The sequence below is a fragment of the Ruditapes philippinarum genome, unplaced genomic scaffold (assembly GCF_026571515.1).
Source record: "Ruditapes philippinarum isolate M1 unplaced genomic scaffold, ASM2657151v2 ctg4106_1_1_1_1, whole genome shotgun sequence".
In the NCBI taxonomy this organism is placed as follows: domain Eukaryota; kingdom Metazoa; phylum Mollusca; class Bivalvia; order Venerida; family Veneridae; genus Ruditapes; species Ruditapes philippinarum.
Window position 1 is genome coordinate 45,585 of NW_026860596.1, and position 16,693 is coordinate 62,277.

The following is a 16,693-nucleotide window of genomic DNA, read 5'->3' on the forward strand; positions in this document are numbered from 1 at the left end:
TTTTCACCTGTCTATAACTATAATTTTGATAGTGGATTCTTTTTTATAATTGTATCGGTGGTTTTGTTTTTGGTACCTTATAGTAAGCCTTAGAGTGTTGAATTATTTTTTTCTGGGTTGTAGTAGGGGTCCAGGTGCTGATAGGAGTGGGGTGTCCAAACACTGATACTGCCACCTGTGCCCTATATGTGCTTGCATCATTTTGATCACCCCTTTTAAAGATAGGAGAAATAATACCTTCGCCCCATATATGTGCTCCAGATGAGAAAATGAAGTTATATAATCTTTAAAGCAGAGGTGGTATAGTTTCAAAAGATTTTTAGCAATTTCTGCTGTTATATTATCATTGCCTGGGCTTTTATTGTTATGCCGTAAAAATACTTGCTCAGAAAAAAATCATTTCTAGACCTATATATATATTTCCGTAGACGGTATATCCGAATAAACATTTGCGTTATAGTCGCTCGGTACATCACCAAGGATTTAAAATGCTGTAGTAAATCATTTGAAGACAACGAATCTGGTTTGCTTCCAGTATTCTCCAAAGACTGTTTAATATTTTTCCAGAACATACATGGGCTTGATTTAGCCAAATTATTTATTCGTTTCCCCTCCTCTTTCCTATATTTCCTTTTCGCATTTCTCTTCATTTTATTAAAGTATGTTCGGGCGGCTATTTAAACCTCCAGTAACATACAATTTACCAAGATCAATAAATTAAACAATGTCTAACTCAAAGTTTGAAAGCAATTAGAATCACGAGTTCGTACAACATTTGAATTAAATGGTGGTATATACATATGAAAAAAACATCTTGATTGATTAAAAATAATTGTCTACTTTTACAACCAACTGACTTATTGCCTTGGATTTGAACACATGTATAATTTTCAATGTCAAATGTCAAGAGTTCAGTCTTTGAAATCCACGTTTCATTGAAAAATATTAAATCATAATTAAGTATAATTATAAAAAAAATCAGGATCGCCAATGTTCCTTTTCAATCCGCGAGTGTTCCAAGATATCACTTTAAGGGGTAGCTCTTCCCGACATCCCTATTAATCCATATCCGTTAAGGCAGGTTTGAATTCACTTTTGTTAATAAAGAGTGTTTTTTTTCCTATAAAATTTACGGTTTTCCCATCCTTCTTGGCGTTTTCCATTATGGGGTGCAGTTGTTTCCTTGCTTCCCGTACAGATTGTGGCAATTGTATTCCGATACCGCGCTCAGCCTTTTTAAGGTCCCCGGCTAGATCAAAAGACGCGGCTCGCACCCTATCACGCTGTTCCAGGTATCGAAATTTAGCTAGTATTGGGCGCACTTTAGATCCAATTCGCTTACCAATGCGATGAACTTTTTCAAAAACGAAAACGTTTCTGCATCTTCAATTCCCAATGTGTCCTTACACAGCGATTTAACAAAATTTTGACAATTTCCCATATTTCCGCCCTCTGGTATACCATAGAATAACAAGTTATTTTGTAGTGATTGCATTTCCAAGGAGATTATCTGGTCTTCCGTTGCCTGTTTTTGATCACACAACTTTTTTTTGACTGTTTTTCATGAAATTGAAAATTGTTTATCCAGGATTTGATGTCGTCTTTTGCATATTTAATTTCTCCCTTGCTTCATCCATGTCTTTAGCAACAAAATTACAAAAGTCCTCGGTTTCTTTGGTTCGCGCCTCAATATTGTTTATCTTACCCTCAATATATGTGATTTTAAAATTCATCATGTTTACAGTTTTTTTCCACTTTTTCGAACGAGGCAATTTTTTGTTTCAGTATTTTCATGTCCTCAAGTAACTCTATTGCCAATGAGGTGGTTGTGGAGATAAAAAAACATATGCTGACGTCGGCGGCGGACTTGACACGCCGGCCATAAATGGCGACATACTATACGGAAACTGTGGCGTAGCCATATTTGAATACGTGTAATTCAAACCAGTGAAATTTGAATCACTCAGTTTCGATAAAACCGTTAGGTCCGATTCACCACTTTTAAAACCGTGTTTAGTTGTCTTTGATTGTACAATTTTAGTTTTATTTTCGGTTGAAAAGTCCGTGCCTATTGACCATGTGCTTTGGCTTTCGTCTAACAATGGCGAAGTAGCTTCACGTTTATTTTTCGTCTTTTTCTGCTTCTCCAAAGATTTGACTAAATTTCTATCCTGATTTGACATTAGTTAAATAATTATTTTAATCCAGTTTCTCTAATATATTGACAATAAAACTCAAATAAACAAATGTTTTTTAGTATTTGTGTAGAGAGGTGAAAAACACGTGCTCTCTGTGCACGATCACGTGACCTTTTCTAATATGATTATATTGCTTTGGTTGACATTAGCTAGCCTATCTACACATTTCATACAAAAACAGTATAGGGTTAACGTACGTTTTGTTATAGCGTCTGCAGTGTTCCGAGGATGGCGATAAGAATATGACGATATAAGAATATGACGACATGACGATCGAATGGATGACGATGTAAGAAAGATGTGCAAAAGATGATTAAGAAATATACATGTACTCAGAAATAAACTGAAATCGTATTTTTGTGCTATTCAAAGCCCATTTTCAATCTTTGGTCATTTTTCCAATTTAGAATAATAGGTGTGAGCGGATTATGTGAAATTTTGCACATACTAGTAAGTCTTTGGTCTACAGTAGACCTTCATTAAACAGAACATTAATCTCGATAATTTATGTCCGGTCATGTCATGTCAAAAAACATTAGTGGAGTTTAAAACTTCCCTTTAAACCACTGCAATTTTTAAATTTTCTGTCGCGTTTTTTAACTAATAAAAACTTACAGTTAACTTTATCATTTGACTTGTTTAAGTGGAATCAGCGTGAACACAGGATTAAATGAGAGAAATGTGCTATATTGATATGAATCTTCCACAACCCTCTCCCCACTCCCTTCCTTATTCATCCGATATTGTGTAACAATTTAATGAAATTCATTTCGTCATTTTCATATTTTTTACTGGAACACTTTTTCAGGTTTGGAACTTTTATGTTTACCCGTTATATTCTGTATTCACTATTGCACCTTTTAAATGTTTTTTGATACTGTCTTTGTCAAGTAAGGTACAAAAGAGATATAATTTCTATATATCTATATCTTTATAATGTAAAATGTTATAATTTTACACAATTATCTGAACATTCATTCATTGTATATCTATAAATCTATTTTTTCCCTATAAAATTTACGGTTTTCCCATCCTTCTTGGCGTTTTCCATTATGGGGTGCAGTTGTTTCCTTGCTTCCCGTACAGATTGTGGCAATTGTATTCCGATACCGCGCTCAGCCTTTTTAAGGTCCCCGGCTAGATCAAAAGACGCAGCCTCGCACCCTATCACGCTGTTCCAGGTATCGAAATTAGCTAGTATTGGGCGCACTTTAGATCCAATTCGCTTACCAATGCGATGAACTTTTTCAAAAACGAAAACGTTTCTGCATCTTTAAATTCCCAATGTGTCCTTACACAGCGATTTAACAAAAATTTTGACAATTTCCCATATTTTCCGCCCTCTGGTATACCATAGAATAACAAGTTATTTTGTAGTGATTGCATTTCCAAGGAGATTATCTGGTCTTCCGTTGCCTGTTTTTGATCACACAACTTTTTTTTTACTGTTTTTCATGAAATTGAAAATTGTTTATCCAGGATTTGATGTCGTCTTTTGCATATTTAATTTCTCCCTTGCTTCATCCATGTCTTTAGCAACAAAATTACAAAAGTCCTCGGTTTCTTTGGTTCGCGCCTCAATATTGTTTATCTTACCCTCAATATATGTGATTTTAAAATTCACCATGCTTACAGTTTTTTCCACTTTTTCGAACGAGGCAATTTTTTGTTTCAGTATTTTCATGTCCTCAAGTAACTCTATTGCCAATGAGGTGGTTGTGGAGATAAAAAAACATATGCTGACGTCGGCGGCGGACTTGACACGCCGGCCATAAATGGCGACATACTACTAGTATACGGAAACTGTGGCGTAGCCATATTTGAATACGTGTAATTCAAACCAGTGAAATTTGAATCACTCAGTTTCGATAAAACCGTTTGGTCCGATTCACCACTTTTAAAACCGTGTTTAGTTGTCTTTGATTGTACAATTTTAGTTTTATTTTCGGTTGAAAAGTCCGTGCCTATTGACCATGTGCTTTGGCTTTCGTCTAACAATGGCGAAGTAGCTTCACGTTTATTTTTCGTCTTTTTCTGCTTCTCCAAAGATTTGACTAACTTTCTATCCTGATTTGACATTAGTTAAATAATTATTTTAATCTAGTTTCTCTAATATATTGACAATAAAACTCAAATAAACAAATGTTTTTTTAGTATTTGTGTAGAGAGGTGAAAAACACGTGCTCTCTGTGCACGATCACGTGACCTTTTCTAATATGATTATATTGCTTTGGTTGACATTAGCTAGCCTATCTACACATTTCATACAAAAACAGTATAGGGTTAACGTACGTTTTGTTATAGCGTCTGCAAGTGTTTCCGAGGATGGCGATAAGAATATGACGATATAAGAATATTGAACGACATGACGATCGAATGGATGACGATGTAAGAAAGATGTGCAAAAGATGATTAAGAAATATACATGTACTCAGAAATAAACTGAAATCGTATTTTGTGCTATTCAAAGCCCATTTTCAATCTTTGGTCATTTTCCAATTTAGAATAATAGGTGTGAGCGGATTATGTGAAATTTTGCACATACTAGTAAGTCTTTGGTCTACAGTAGACCTTCATTAAACAGAACATTAATCTCGATAATTTATGTCCGGTCATGTCCATGTCAAAAAACATTAGTGGAGTTTAAAACTTCCCTTTAAACCACTGCAATTTTTAAATCTTTCTGTCGCGTTTTTTTAACTTAATAAAAACTTACAGTTAACTTTATCATTTGACTTGTTTAAGTGGAATCAGCGTGAACACAGGATTAAATGAGAGAAATGTGCTATATTGATATGAATCTTCCACAACCCTCTCCCACTCCCTTCCTTATTCATCCGATATTGTGTAACAATTTAATGAAATTCATTTCGTCATTTTCATATTTTTACTGGAACACTTTTTCAAGGTTTGGAACTTTTATGTTTACCCGTTATATTCTGTATTCACTATTGCACCTTTTAAATGTTTTTTGATACTGTCTTTGTCAAGTAAGGTACAAAAGAGATATAATTTTTTTCCCTATAAAATTTTACACAATTTTACGGTTTTCCCATCCTTCTTGGCGTTTTCCATTATGGGGGTGCAGTTGTTTCCTTGCTTCCCGTACAGATTGTGGCAATTGTATTCCGATACCGCGCTCAGCCTTTTTAAGGTCCCCGGCTAGATCAAAAGACGCAGCTCGCACCCTATCACGCTGTTCCAGGTATCGAAATTTAGCTAGTATTGGGCGCACTTTAGATCCAATTCGCTTACCAATGCGATGAACTTTTTCAAAAACGAAAACGTTTCTGCATCTTTAATTCCCAATGTGTCCTTACACAGCGATTTAACAAAATTTTGACAATTTCCCATATTTCCGCCCTCTGGTATACCATAGAATAACAAGTTATTTTGTAGTGATTGCATTTCCAAGGAGATTATCTGGTCTTCCGTTGCCTGTTTTTGATCACACAACTTTTTTTTTACTGTTTTTCATGAAATTGAAAATTGTTTATCCAGGATTTGATGTCGTCTTTTGCATATTTAATTTCTCCCTTGCTTCATCCATGTCTTTAGCAACAAAATTACAAAAGTCCTCGGTTTCTTTGGTTCGCGCCTCAATATTGTTTATCTTACCCTCAATATATGTGATTTTAAAATTCATCATGTTTACAGTTTTTTTCCACTTTTTCGAACGAGGCAATTTTTTGTTTCAGTATTTTCATGTCCTCAAGTAACTCTATTGCCAATGAGGTGGTTGTGGAGATAAAAAACCATATGCTGACGTCGGCGGCGGACTTGACACGCCGGCCATAAATGGCGACATACTATACGGAAACTGTGGCGTAGCCATATTTGAATACGTGTAATTCAAACCAGTGAAATTTGAATCACTCAGTTTCGATAAAACCGTTAGGTCCGATTCACCACTTTTAAAACCGTGTTTAGTTGTCTTTGATTGTACAATTTTAGTTTTATTTTCGGTTGAAAAGTCCGTGCCTATTGACCATGTGCTTTGGCTTTCGTCTAACAATGGCGAAGTAGCTTCACGTTTATTTTTCGTCTTTTTCTGCTTCTCCAAAGATTTGACTAAATTTCTATCCTGATTTGACATTAGTTAAATAATTATTTTAATCCAGTTTCTCTAATATATTGACAATAAAACTCAAATAAACAAATGTTTTTTAGTATTTGTGTAGAGAGGTGAAAAACACGTGCTGTCCGTGCACGATCACGTGACCTTTTCTAATATGATTATATTGCTTTGGTTGACATTAGCTAGCCTATCTACACATTTCATATAAAAACAGTATAGGGTTAACGTACGTTTTGTTATAGCGTCTGCAGTGTTCCGAGGATGGCGATAAGAATATGACGATATAAGAATATGACGACATGACGATCGAATGGATGACGATGTAAGAAAGATGTGCAAAAGATGATTAAGAAATATACATGTACTCAGAAATAAACTGAAATCGTATTTTTGTGCTATTCAAAGCCCATTTTCAATCTTTGGTCATTTTTCCAATTTAGAATAATAGGTGTGAGCGGACTATCTGAAATTTTGCACACACTAGTAAGTCTTTGGTCTACAGTAGACCTTCATTAAACAGAACATTAATCTCGATAATTTATGTCCGGTCATGTCATGTCAAAAAACATTAGTGGAGTTTAAAACTTCCCTTTAAACCACTGCAATTTTTAAATTTTCTGTCGCGTTTTTTAACTAATAAAAACTTACAGTTAACTTTATCATTTGACTTGTTTAAGTGGAATCAGCGTGAACACAGGATTAAATGAGAGAAATGTGCTATATTGATATGAATCTTCCACAACCCTCTCCCCACTCCCTTCCTTATTCATCCGATATTGTGTAACAATTTAATGAAATTCATTTCGTCATTTTCATATTTTTTACTGGAACACTTTTTCAGGTTTGGAACTTTTATGTTTACCCGTTATATTCTGTATTCACTATTGCACCTTTTAAATGTTTTTGATACTGTCTTTGTCAAGTAAGGTACAAAAGAGATATAATTTCTATATATCTATATCTTTATAATGTAAAATGTTATAATTTTACACAATTATCTGAACATTCATTCATTGTATATCTATAAATCTATTCAAATTGATCCAAATGTATTGATCGTGTATCACAATTCTAATTTGACAATTAGAGAATTACTTTACATCAAAACAGTATTATACCTAATTATTTAAGGTTGTAAATATTTCAGTCGTTGTTCTGTGGTTGTTCAAAAAGATATACATAAGGCTTTACCATATTATAACATTTTATATTTTTAATGACATTTTTTCAATACTTAATGACAAAATGTAATTGTTTCGCGAATAACTAATATCGCTCAATACTGGTAAATCATGCATTTCTTAAATGCTAGGTTGTCAGTAAAAAGCCGGGAATGTGGTGCGTGCCATACACTAATGGCACATATGTTTCGGGGCGAGGTAGGAATTATTTGTCAGTACCCGAATTGTAACGAATCTTTATTGACTTGACGACTAAACTAAATCGTCGGATACCCACGGTTGATTTATATGTATAACTGTTCTGGCGTGGGTATCCGACGATGCTTAACCAATTGTAGAAAGCACGTTGGAAATTTTAATGGGCATATCCATCTTTTTTATTATTTCTAAATAAGTACTGGCTGAATAAAGGCCAGCACAAACCGTGATCAGACAGAACGTTATATACGGCCTGATCTTGGTATGCACTGGTCCAATTGCCGCCAACAGGCTAAGATTTGTTAAACATAAAGTGTAATATAAATGTAAAACGCATGTTTTTGCGAATAAAGCTGAAAAAGCAAACATTGACATCGCAGTATCACACAAGCGGAATAGAACACTAAATGTCATCAAATAAATACAAACATAAACACAAATCTGTTCATGATGATCCATATACTTTTGATATTTGATGTATATGAACAACTGATCAATGTTCGTGAATCACAGAAAGTGTTTTTGTCACTTTGGAGTCGTCTTGATTTAAATCTTCTAATCTCATTGCAGCAGAAGTACTAGCTACCCAGTCTGATATCCATAAATGTTTTTCATTCGATAATGTGATTTCCTGTGGGGATGGTCTTTTTTCTGGAATTAAAGCACTAAGATCGTTTATGTTTGTTGTTATTGGACTTTCACTGGCCCTTTCCCGCGCTTTTGTTGATTGTACAATATCGTTATATTTTGCGTAAGCAGCAAACGTGTTCGTCTGCCTCTGAGTGAGGTATCCCCTGTGCGCCGAGCGCCTGTCCGACCTTGATGAGTGTTCTCGTTCGGGGTTAGATAAACGGGCACTATTTGAGAACACGTTTGCCGAGTTTGTATCACGCCGAAATGTGGACTGACTACTCGGTTTACGGGTTGTCGTTAATGAGGAGTTCGTCTGACGAGAAATGTTTGATTGTCGGTTGGGCTGGTCAGTAGCCAGTTTAGGGAACGTGGGAATTCTCTTCCGATGCGAATTCCTTTCAGGAAATGATGTCCTAAAGGATGTATTTATCACAACTAAATGCGACGAGCCCCGAGTTTGGGGTCGTTCCATTTCGAATGCAGTTCGTGGAGTAATTTGTAAGTTCGTAACTGTGAGTGATCTTTCAGGGGCATAGCTCTGAATATATGACGTAGTAGGCTTTAACCGCAGTCTGTGAGCGTAAGGGTGCCCTCCTCCGGTTTGATGATATTGAAACTTTGACATGTTGTCTGTCGGCTTCCGTGCGGATTTCATTGTAACAAATATATACCATAGCACATTATAAACATACTCCAAATATGCTGTTTATTTCAAATCAAATAAAATCCATGTTTTTAAAGAAAAAAAACAACAGTTGTTGTAATTCCAGTTTATGTGCTTAGCTAATTTCCTAATGATTTTTCAATTTGTTTCAAGTTAAATCCTTTAATATATCAGTAATTGTCTAAGTGTTTGTACACTTTAATAATTTATATTTTTGTAAGCATACAAATTTTATGAATAAGTTTAATGACGGTACTTATCTTCCACATCTAAGCTGACACTATGACTGAAGGAATCAATCTACTATACTGTACTCTAGGCGAAATTTGCGAGTTTTTAATTTCTGATAACTACCATGCATAAGTATAAGATTTGCGATACATTATATCTATTTAGATATTTAACATAATCCAATCACACAATGTTTGCATCAGTGTAAAATACTTCACGATGGTCACTGAAAATTTGTCCGAGCTAAATAATTTACATATCCAGAAAGGTCTGCAATGAGAAAATTGTATATAATTCATAATTAATCAAGGGTCCTGTAACCTTCATTATGTCTGTCATTAATAAACATTTCCAAACTTTTTTATTATATCATAAATAAGTAAAAAAATGAAAATTTGTTTTAAAATATGTGTACATATCCTTAAAAGACGCCCTTGTATAACGAATGCGTAATCAAAAAAGGCATGATTTTCCTTATCAAATTGTACCTATACGAAATGCTATAACTTGAATATTGCTAGGATTAATTGCTAATAACTCTCGTTATGTTAACACGTACATTTATACAGTTTGATAGACTTGTAATGCCAGTCATGACTTTTATTCGTTTAACTATATAGAGATCTCGGCAAAAATAATGACATTCCATAATTTCACGGCTTTACGGTAAAAAAGTTACCAATTTTGATACACATCTGGACCTTGACACACGGTAATATTGAAGGTTCTTCATAAAGCTAAACAATTCAATCGATCTAAACCAGCGATCATCTCCCTAGATTATATAGCTTTATTTGATATATACCTCGGATAAATAATTCATTGTATATCTAACTTCTGACCCTTTACTTCTTGTAATTGGAATAGGACACCGATTGTGTACTGGTGTAAACTGATCAAAAATAATGTGCAGTACAAACAAATAAAATGGTTTTTACCATTATCTTATAAAAGATTAAATGTCTTTGTATTTGTAAGTGATGTTATGTTCTGTTAAAAATTTTAATGGCTATTTTTTCATCACTATCTCGGCATTTTTTAAAATAGTTGTTGTTTTTTTTTTCAATGAAATAACCGGATAGATAAACATATTCATAATGATAACGTTGTTACGCTAATAATGTACTTTTTGATTTTGTTTGCTTTATGTTGTATGTAAAATGGAGTGATGTAGTAAAATTAAAAAATTATTTCAAGATACTCTTCATCACTTATAAATTATAAATTATAAAAATGTAAGAGTAATAATTACCTACATTGTATCCTTGCTTGGCAGATTTAGATTTCAAAATGACAGATATACATGCGACTTCTTTCCAGATTTACCACATCCCTGTATTATTCAGAAACAGACACTGCTAAGATCGTGTGGCGACTCAAACACAGTCGGATATGTTAAAAATATATACTTACCATCCGTCTGTTTTACACCGACTTTTATATACGAAGCGTTTGAGGTTAGATCGTGCCTATATTAATTACAAACCGACACAGCTAAGATTGTGTGGCGACTTTCCCGATTGACCGTGCCCCTGTATTATTTACTAACCGGCACTGCTTAGATCGTGTAGCGACTTTCCCGATTGACCGTGCTCCTGTAATATTTACTAACCGGCACAACTAAGATCGTGTAGCGACTTTCCAGATTGACCGTGCTCCTGTATTATTTACTAACCGGCACAACTAAGATCGTGTGGCGACTTTCCCGATTGACCGTGCCCCTGTATTATTTACTAACCGGCACTGCTAAGATCGTGTGGCGACTTTCCAGATTGACCGTGCTCCTGTATTATTTACTAACCGGCACAACTAAGATCGTGTGGCGACTTTCCCGATTGACCGTGCCCCTGTATTATTTACTAACCGGCACTGCTAAGATCGTGTGGCGACTTTCCAGATTGACCGTGCTCCTGTATTATTTACTAACCGGCACTGCTTAGATCGTGTGGCGACTTTCCAGATTGACCGTGCTCCTGTATTATTTACTAATCGGCACAACTAAGATCGTGTGGCGACTTTCCCGATTGACCGTGCCCCTGTATTATTTACTAACCGGCACTTCTTAGATCGTGTGGCGACTTTCCAGATTGACCGTGCTCCTGTATTATTTACTAACCGGCACTGCTTAGATCGTGTAGCGACTTTCCAGATTGACCGTGCTCCTGTATTATTTACTAACCGGCACAACTAAGATCGTGTAGCGACTTTCCAGATTGACCGTGCTCCTGTATTATTTACTAACCGGCACTGCTTAGATCGTGTGGCGACTTTCCAGATTGACCGTGCTCCTGTATTATTTACTAACCGGCACTGCTAAGATCGTGTGACAACTTTCCCGATTGACCGTGCTCCTGTACGGCTTTCCATTTTACGTATATAAGCGCGAACGTAAGTAGAACTTCCCCGTACTGTCATTGATCATATTTAATATAGGGTAAAGCTGTACTATCTTTTATAGTAGGCCAATACACTTATTGGTAAGTCAAATGAATAAAGACTGAATTGAACTCCATGCTCTATCATGCTACCCAGACTTTTTTCATATTTTTTTCATTTTTTGTTTGTTCATCTTTATACATTTCTAATAATATTGTCTTTATCGTCTTATCGCTTTTTCATGCCACTGGTCATACTCCAACTTTACACATGTGTACACAAAGTTATTCTATTTCTGACAGTCAAGTATTTGAAAATTAATAGGCCAAACTGGTTTCAGTACTATTTAACACTAGTAATGCGTACGTAGGAAACGGATGACCCCGCATTTCACTGTCGGTCTACCGGACAAGGGCGGACAAGGGCACATCTATGTGAACATTAAGATTTAACTTTACTACTATATAATTCGATATTGAGACTGCATTATTCATTTTTGCAACGGTAGCGTAGCACTACTCCCATATAAACGGTTACGGTTCTTATGTAATAAATTCTGTATATTTAGACACTGGTACGATGTTACAGAGATGGTGTTCGAAATTATGAACATTTTAGGAATCTTAAAGAATAATGAATTCTTCAATAAACCGAATCCTCCCTCTCGTAGAACCGGAAGACAAAGTGTCATGCCATGGTGCTCAGAAATGGATCATCATGGTTCACCATATTTTGATTCGAAAGGGATTTTTACGTCCTGTTGGCGAGGTTACTATGCACTTTTCTTAAGAGATGATAACTAAGACAACTGTATATATATACATAAGCATCATTTATTCAACAATTTGCTTTTCTTAAAATAATGTAACATAAGACAACCGTATGTACTCAACCATTTCTATCGTTTTCTTTCTTAAAAAAGGAGTAAAAATAAAAATAATAATTTGCTTTATGATAAGCAAAATGATCTTCTAAAAATCTCTAAAAGAAATCTTAAAAACTTACTAAAATATGTTTGTTAAAATGATTCCAGTTTTTCCCCTAGGTTTCTTCTATATATACACCACTGTACATCGTTATTAATTACATATAGCACATAAATATTTCTCGTAGCACATTTATATACAATTCTACAAAATGTTCTACAAAATTTCAATTTTATTGTTAGATGGCACGCCCGTCTCGGTATCTGTCGTAGAATAACTGTAATATTTGAGTCCCAAATCCTGGCGTTCTTTCTCACCATTGTCACTTTGTAACTGACTGGTTACTTCATAACTTGGGTAGGCAGCAGTGTTATATTGTTGAGTGTAATCATATGTGGGTTGGGGATAGCTTGTCATTCCCATTGGTGTATGTTGCGTTGTTTGGTAATGTCCAAGTGTATTGTAATACGAAGCAGACGGCATTTGGTAGTGTCCATTGTACGCATGCGCGTAATCTGCCATTTGCTGCTGACGGACTAGTCCAGTTGTGTACGGATGATAATTAACATACGATGGCGTCATTTTCTGATACGATATCTTTCTTGCTGTATAGTCTGCTGTAGAATCCTCGGAGCTGATGCCTCGAATTGTTTTCTTTGCTCTCCTGCGGGCTTGACGACGCCTGAAGTCCCCGCTTTTAAAATCTTCGATACACGCTGAATGAATTCCCCACAGGTTACCCTTACCAGCTGAAAAAAAGAACGATGATCTTGCTTACTAACATAATTGCAAGTATTTTGTATATATCAAAATGTCTGTTTTACTGGTGTTTTTACTTATTATTTGCACTTGAACTGCTTTCTTCACCAGTATGATGCATCAAATGAATCATGTTTATGATTATTAAGCCAAACTCTTCGTAACGTTTTGGCGTCATCTCTATTGGCGTCATGCGACGCTGACATTCTGTTTATTGTGTATTTATTTATGTATCCTGAATAAGGCTGTTTAGTCGCAAGGTTTGTATATAAGGGAATTTTAAATCTAATAAAAATAATACTAATACTTTTTTATACTATTTATAATTATAAAATGTATGTATAATTGACATGAATGCCTTGCAAGTGAGCTTACCTAGTTCATCTTTTCCTACTTTAATGAAGCATTCGTTGATACTAAGGTTATATCTAATACTGTTTCTCCATGCTTTCTCCTCGTTATTATAGTAAGGGTGATTATCCATGATGTGCCGATAGATGTCGCCTAACGTCATTTTCATATCACGTGAGTCTAGAATCGCCATCGCAATGAGAGCAATATAAGAATGTGACGGCTTGTCACTCGAGGTTGTCTTCTTTGATGTCTTTATCTTGTCTGCTTTTTTCTCAAGCTCCCTCAAACTCTGCAAAAATAATGTCCCAACAATTACTACAATGCTAATTTACCTTGAACAGTTTAAACATAATGTCAAAATTGATGGATTTAAAATGATCAAAGCCTGAATCTTCCGTAAGCTTAGCACAAACATTGCACAGTACATTGTATATTACTGATTCTAAAATCATCTTTTTATGTAGACCGTATAGGGTTTGACTTGCAAAGCTATAAGAAAGTGTATTTTTTGAACATACATCAATGAAACTTTTCGACTTACCTTTTTAACATCTTCATTTGTATAAGTGGATACTGGCGAATTGTCAGATTCTATCCCACTGTCTTTATTAGGAGATGGTGTTGCTCTTTCTAGAGTATAGTTGTATACCATGCCGGTGTTGATGTCTTTAGGTGAGTGTAACGGGGAGACGTCACTTCCGGATGAAGTTCCTGACGGAGACGTTTCATCACAAGTTGTTGAGACGAAGCTTGAGTCAATGACAAGTGGTGAAGATTCAGTACCGACATCTGTGTAGCTAGAGTCTATGACAAGTGGTGACGTCATTTGTTTATGTGTAGAGATATCTGTGGAGGAGTGTTCTGTGTCCTTGTTGATGACACTGTAAACATCTTCCAAGTGGAGACTGGTGTGCAGAAAGTTGGAACCAATGTGTGTCAGTAGACCATCATGACTGCTTACATGTATCTGAAAGAAACAAAAATTGAATTCTCATTCAATAAGCATAATTATGTGTTCATGTTTTTGGTCATTTCTTGACTGGCACCAGAGTTCTTAAATATTCATAAATTGAAAACAAGTAATACCCATATAACATAAGCTGCCCGAAATATTATCAAGAATTTTTTGTTATATGGGCCAGTGAAAAAAATTTATTCAAAACTAAATCATTCGCAACAACTGACACTGTCACACAAGAGATGATTAAACGTCTGTAGCTGAGTAAAATAATTAAGTATTGCAAACAATTTTGTTGTTGAATTTATGTATGTTATAAGTATTATTTTTTTGCAAGCACTGTCTAATATACTGTTTATATGTTTATGTTGTCTTGGCCATATTCTTCACTATGTAATTGTTATATTGGCCAAAGGCATGATATTATGCCGATTTGCTAAATAAACTGAACAGAACTTATTGATATTTGATTCATGACAATAACAAACAGTTTTTAGTTTTGTAAGTATAGGACCAACCGTTGTACAATAAAAGAGACTATAAATTTCCATACCTGAGCATCTGCCGTTACTGTGGGGTCCTGGTACGAGCTGTCTGTATTCCCTGTCAAATATTCAATTGTGAATCTCTGCATTATGACCAGATTTCTAATACGCTTAGTTCCACAAAATTAAAATTTAATATGCACACTGTTTGATTGCTTGTTTTGAATGAATTATTGTTAAGCTATAACTGTTTGATATTGTAACTGTTTCCTTGCATATATTTATATCACCCGTGCAAACATTTGAGTAAATTAATTCAGACAAATCACTTCATTGAAACTCGCCAACTAGCGGTTAATTACTCGTCTTTGAGTGAACACCTTTCACGTGCACGCTAAGCGACAAATAGAATGGTCCGGCCTTCTAACCGTTATTTTTCACACCTTTTGATAGCTGACTGATTTTGAGTGATTATTGCGGCGAATACAATTTTTTTTGGAATCGTTTTATGGTTTGTTTCTATTTCAATTTTGTTATGCATTTCATAAATAAGAATCTGAAGCACAGTTAAATATTCCTGTTTACAAGTAAGTATAATGAGTTAACACGTATAAAAAATTAGCTAGCTTGCCACATCAGCACATAATAAGATGTAAATGATTTTTCCACTTTTAGATTAGCATTAATTAACATGAAGTTTAAAGGCTTGAAATGTTTTTTCATCATATTCTTAGAGTTTCATGCAAAAATTACATTAATTAACTGGTCGGCAAAGTATTTAACTGATCAGACATTCAAGGGAGATAAAAAATTTGAATATTTCTTTACGAGTAATACTAGTTGCATCCCCTTAAAAAGTTTAACAACCTGTGCCGCACATATTGTGGTTTTTGCTCGCGGTAGATCTTTAAGCAATTCTTACAATAACATGATAAAGAAAGGACTATTTTTTTAGGTAACAAATAAAAATGAAGAATAGGACCAGGTGTTCAGTTAATGAAACATGTTTCTATGGTGATGTCATCTGATGTTAGGTATTAGGTTAGATGGTCACTGGAATGTGCATAGTCACTTTCTTCGTAGAGGAGTACACACGGTCACTTGAGTTCAATATTTAAAAAGTTGATCTATAGAAACATACAGTTGCCCAATTTTCTTGGCCATATGGAAAAGTATAAAAATAAAAACATTTCCAATACATAAAAATCTTTAACGAAGCAATGGCCCCGAAGTACAGGAAATCTTTTTACAGTAATGTTTTAGAAATAAGGATAAAAGTTATTAATTTAACACTTAACTATTTAACATAATATAACAATTTCTCCGCATCATTTTCACAATCCAACAACAGTTTCTTATATCATTATGCCTCGGAATCAAAAAAATATTTTCCTTCTTTTAAAAGGGCAAATTTGTTTTTATAACGTTTAAATAATGGTCTTAGAGCACGTTAGATTTTAATCACCGGAAGGAAATAGCGCTGAAATGTGAAATGAATTGCATACTCGTAATGTAAACAAAGTAACTTATTTTGACTTCTATACAAAATAGTAAAACACTGTAAATGTACTACATTGTAATTGCCATAAGGAATCAATATCAAAAGATGGTTTAGTTCAGTGAGTAGTTTTTCGCACAGACGCTTGGGGGTC

General features: G+C 34.8%; 1 protein-coding gene across 1 annotated transcript; it reads right to left on the reverse strand.

Annotated features, from left to right (window-relative positions):
* Positions 1-12,372: 12,372 nt before the first annotated feature.
* Positions 12,373-15,404, reverse strand: LOC132712729 (forkhead box protein E1-like). The gene is made up of 4 exons (XM_060695148.1): positions 15,110-15,404; positions 14,140-14,565; positions 13,620-13,887; positions 12,373-13,234 (listed from the first exon to the last, which is right to left on the reverse strand). Exons 1-4 carry the CDS (start codon positions 15,188-15,190, stop codon positions 12,702-12,704), a joined length of 1,308 nt encoding a protein of 435 aa, XP_060551131.1. The 5' UTR covers positions 15,191-15,404; the 3' UTR covers positions 12,373-12,701.
* Between the last annotated feature and the right edge of the window lie 1,289 nt (positions 15,405-16,693).

Bases quoted from the DNA above. Each gene is read 5' to 3' on its own strand.
- LOC132712729 (XM_060695148.1), bottom strand. From the start codon at position 15,190: ATGCAGAGATTCACAATTGAATATTTGACAGGGAATACAGACAGCTCG. The intron at 14,566-15,109 runs GTATGGAAATTT...TGTTTCTTTCAG, and splicing joins CAGTAACGGCAGATGCTCAG to ATACATGTAAGCAGTCATGA. The intron at 13,235-13,619 runs GTAAGCTCACTT...TCTTTTTTTCAG, and splicing joins AGTAGGAAAAGATGAACTAG to CTGGTAAGGGTAACCTGTGG.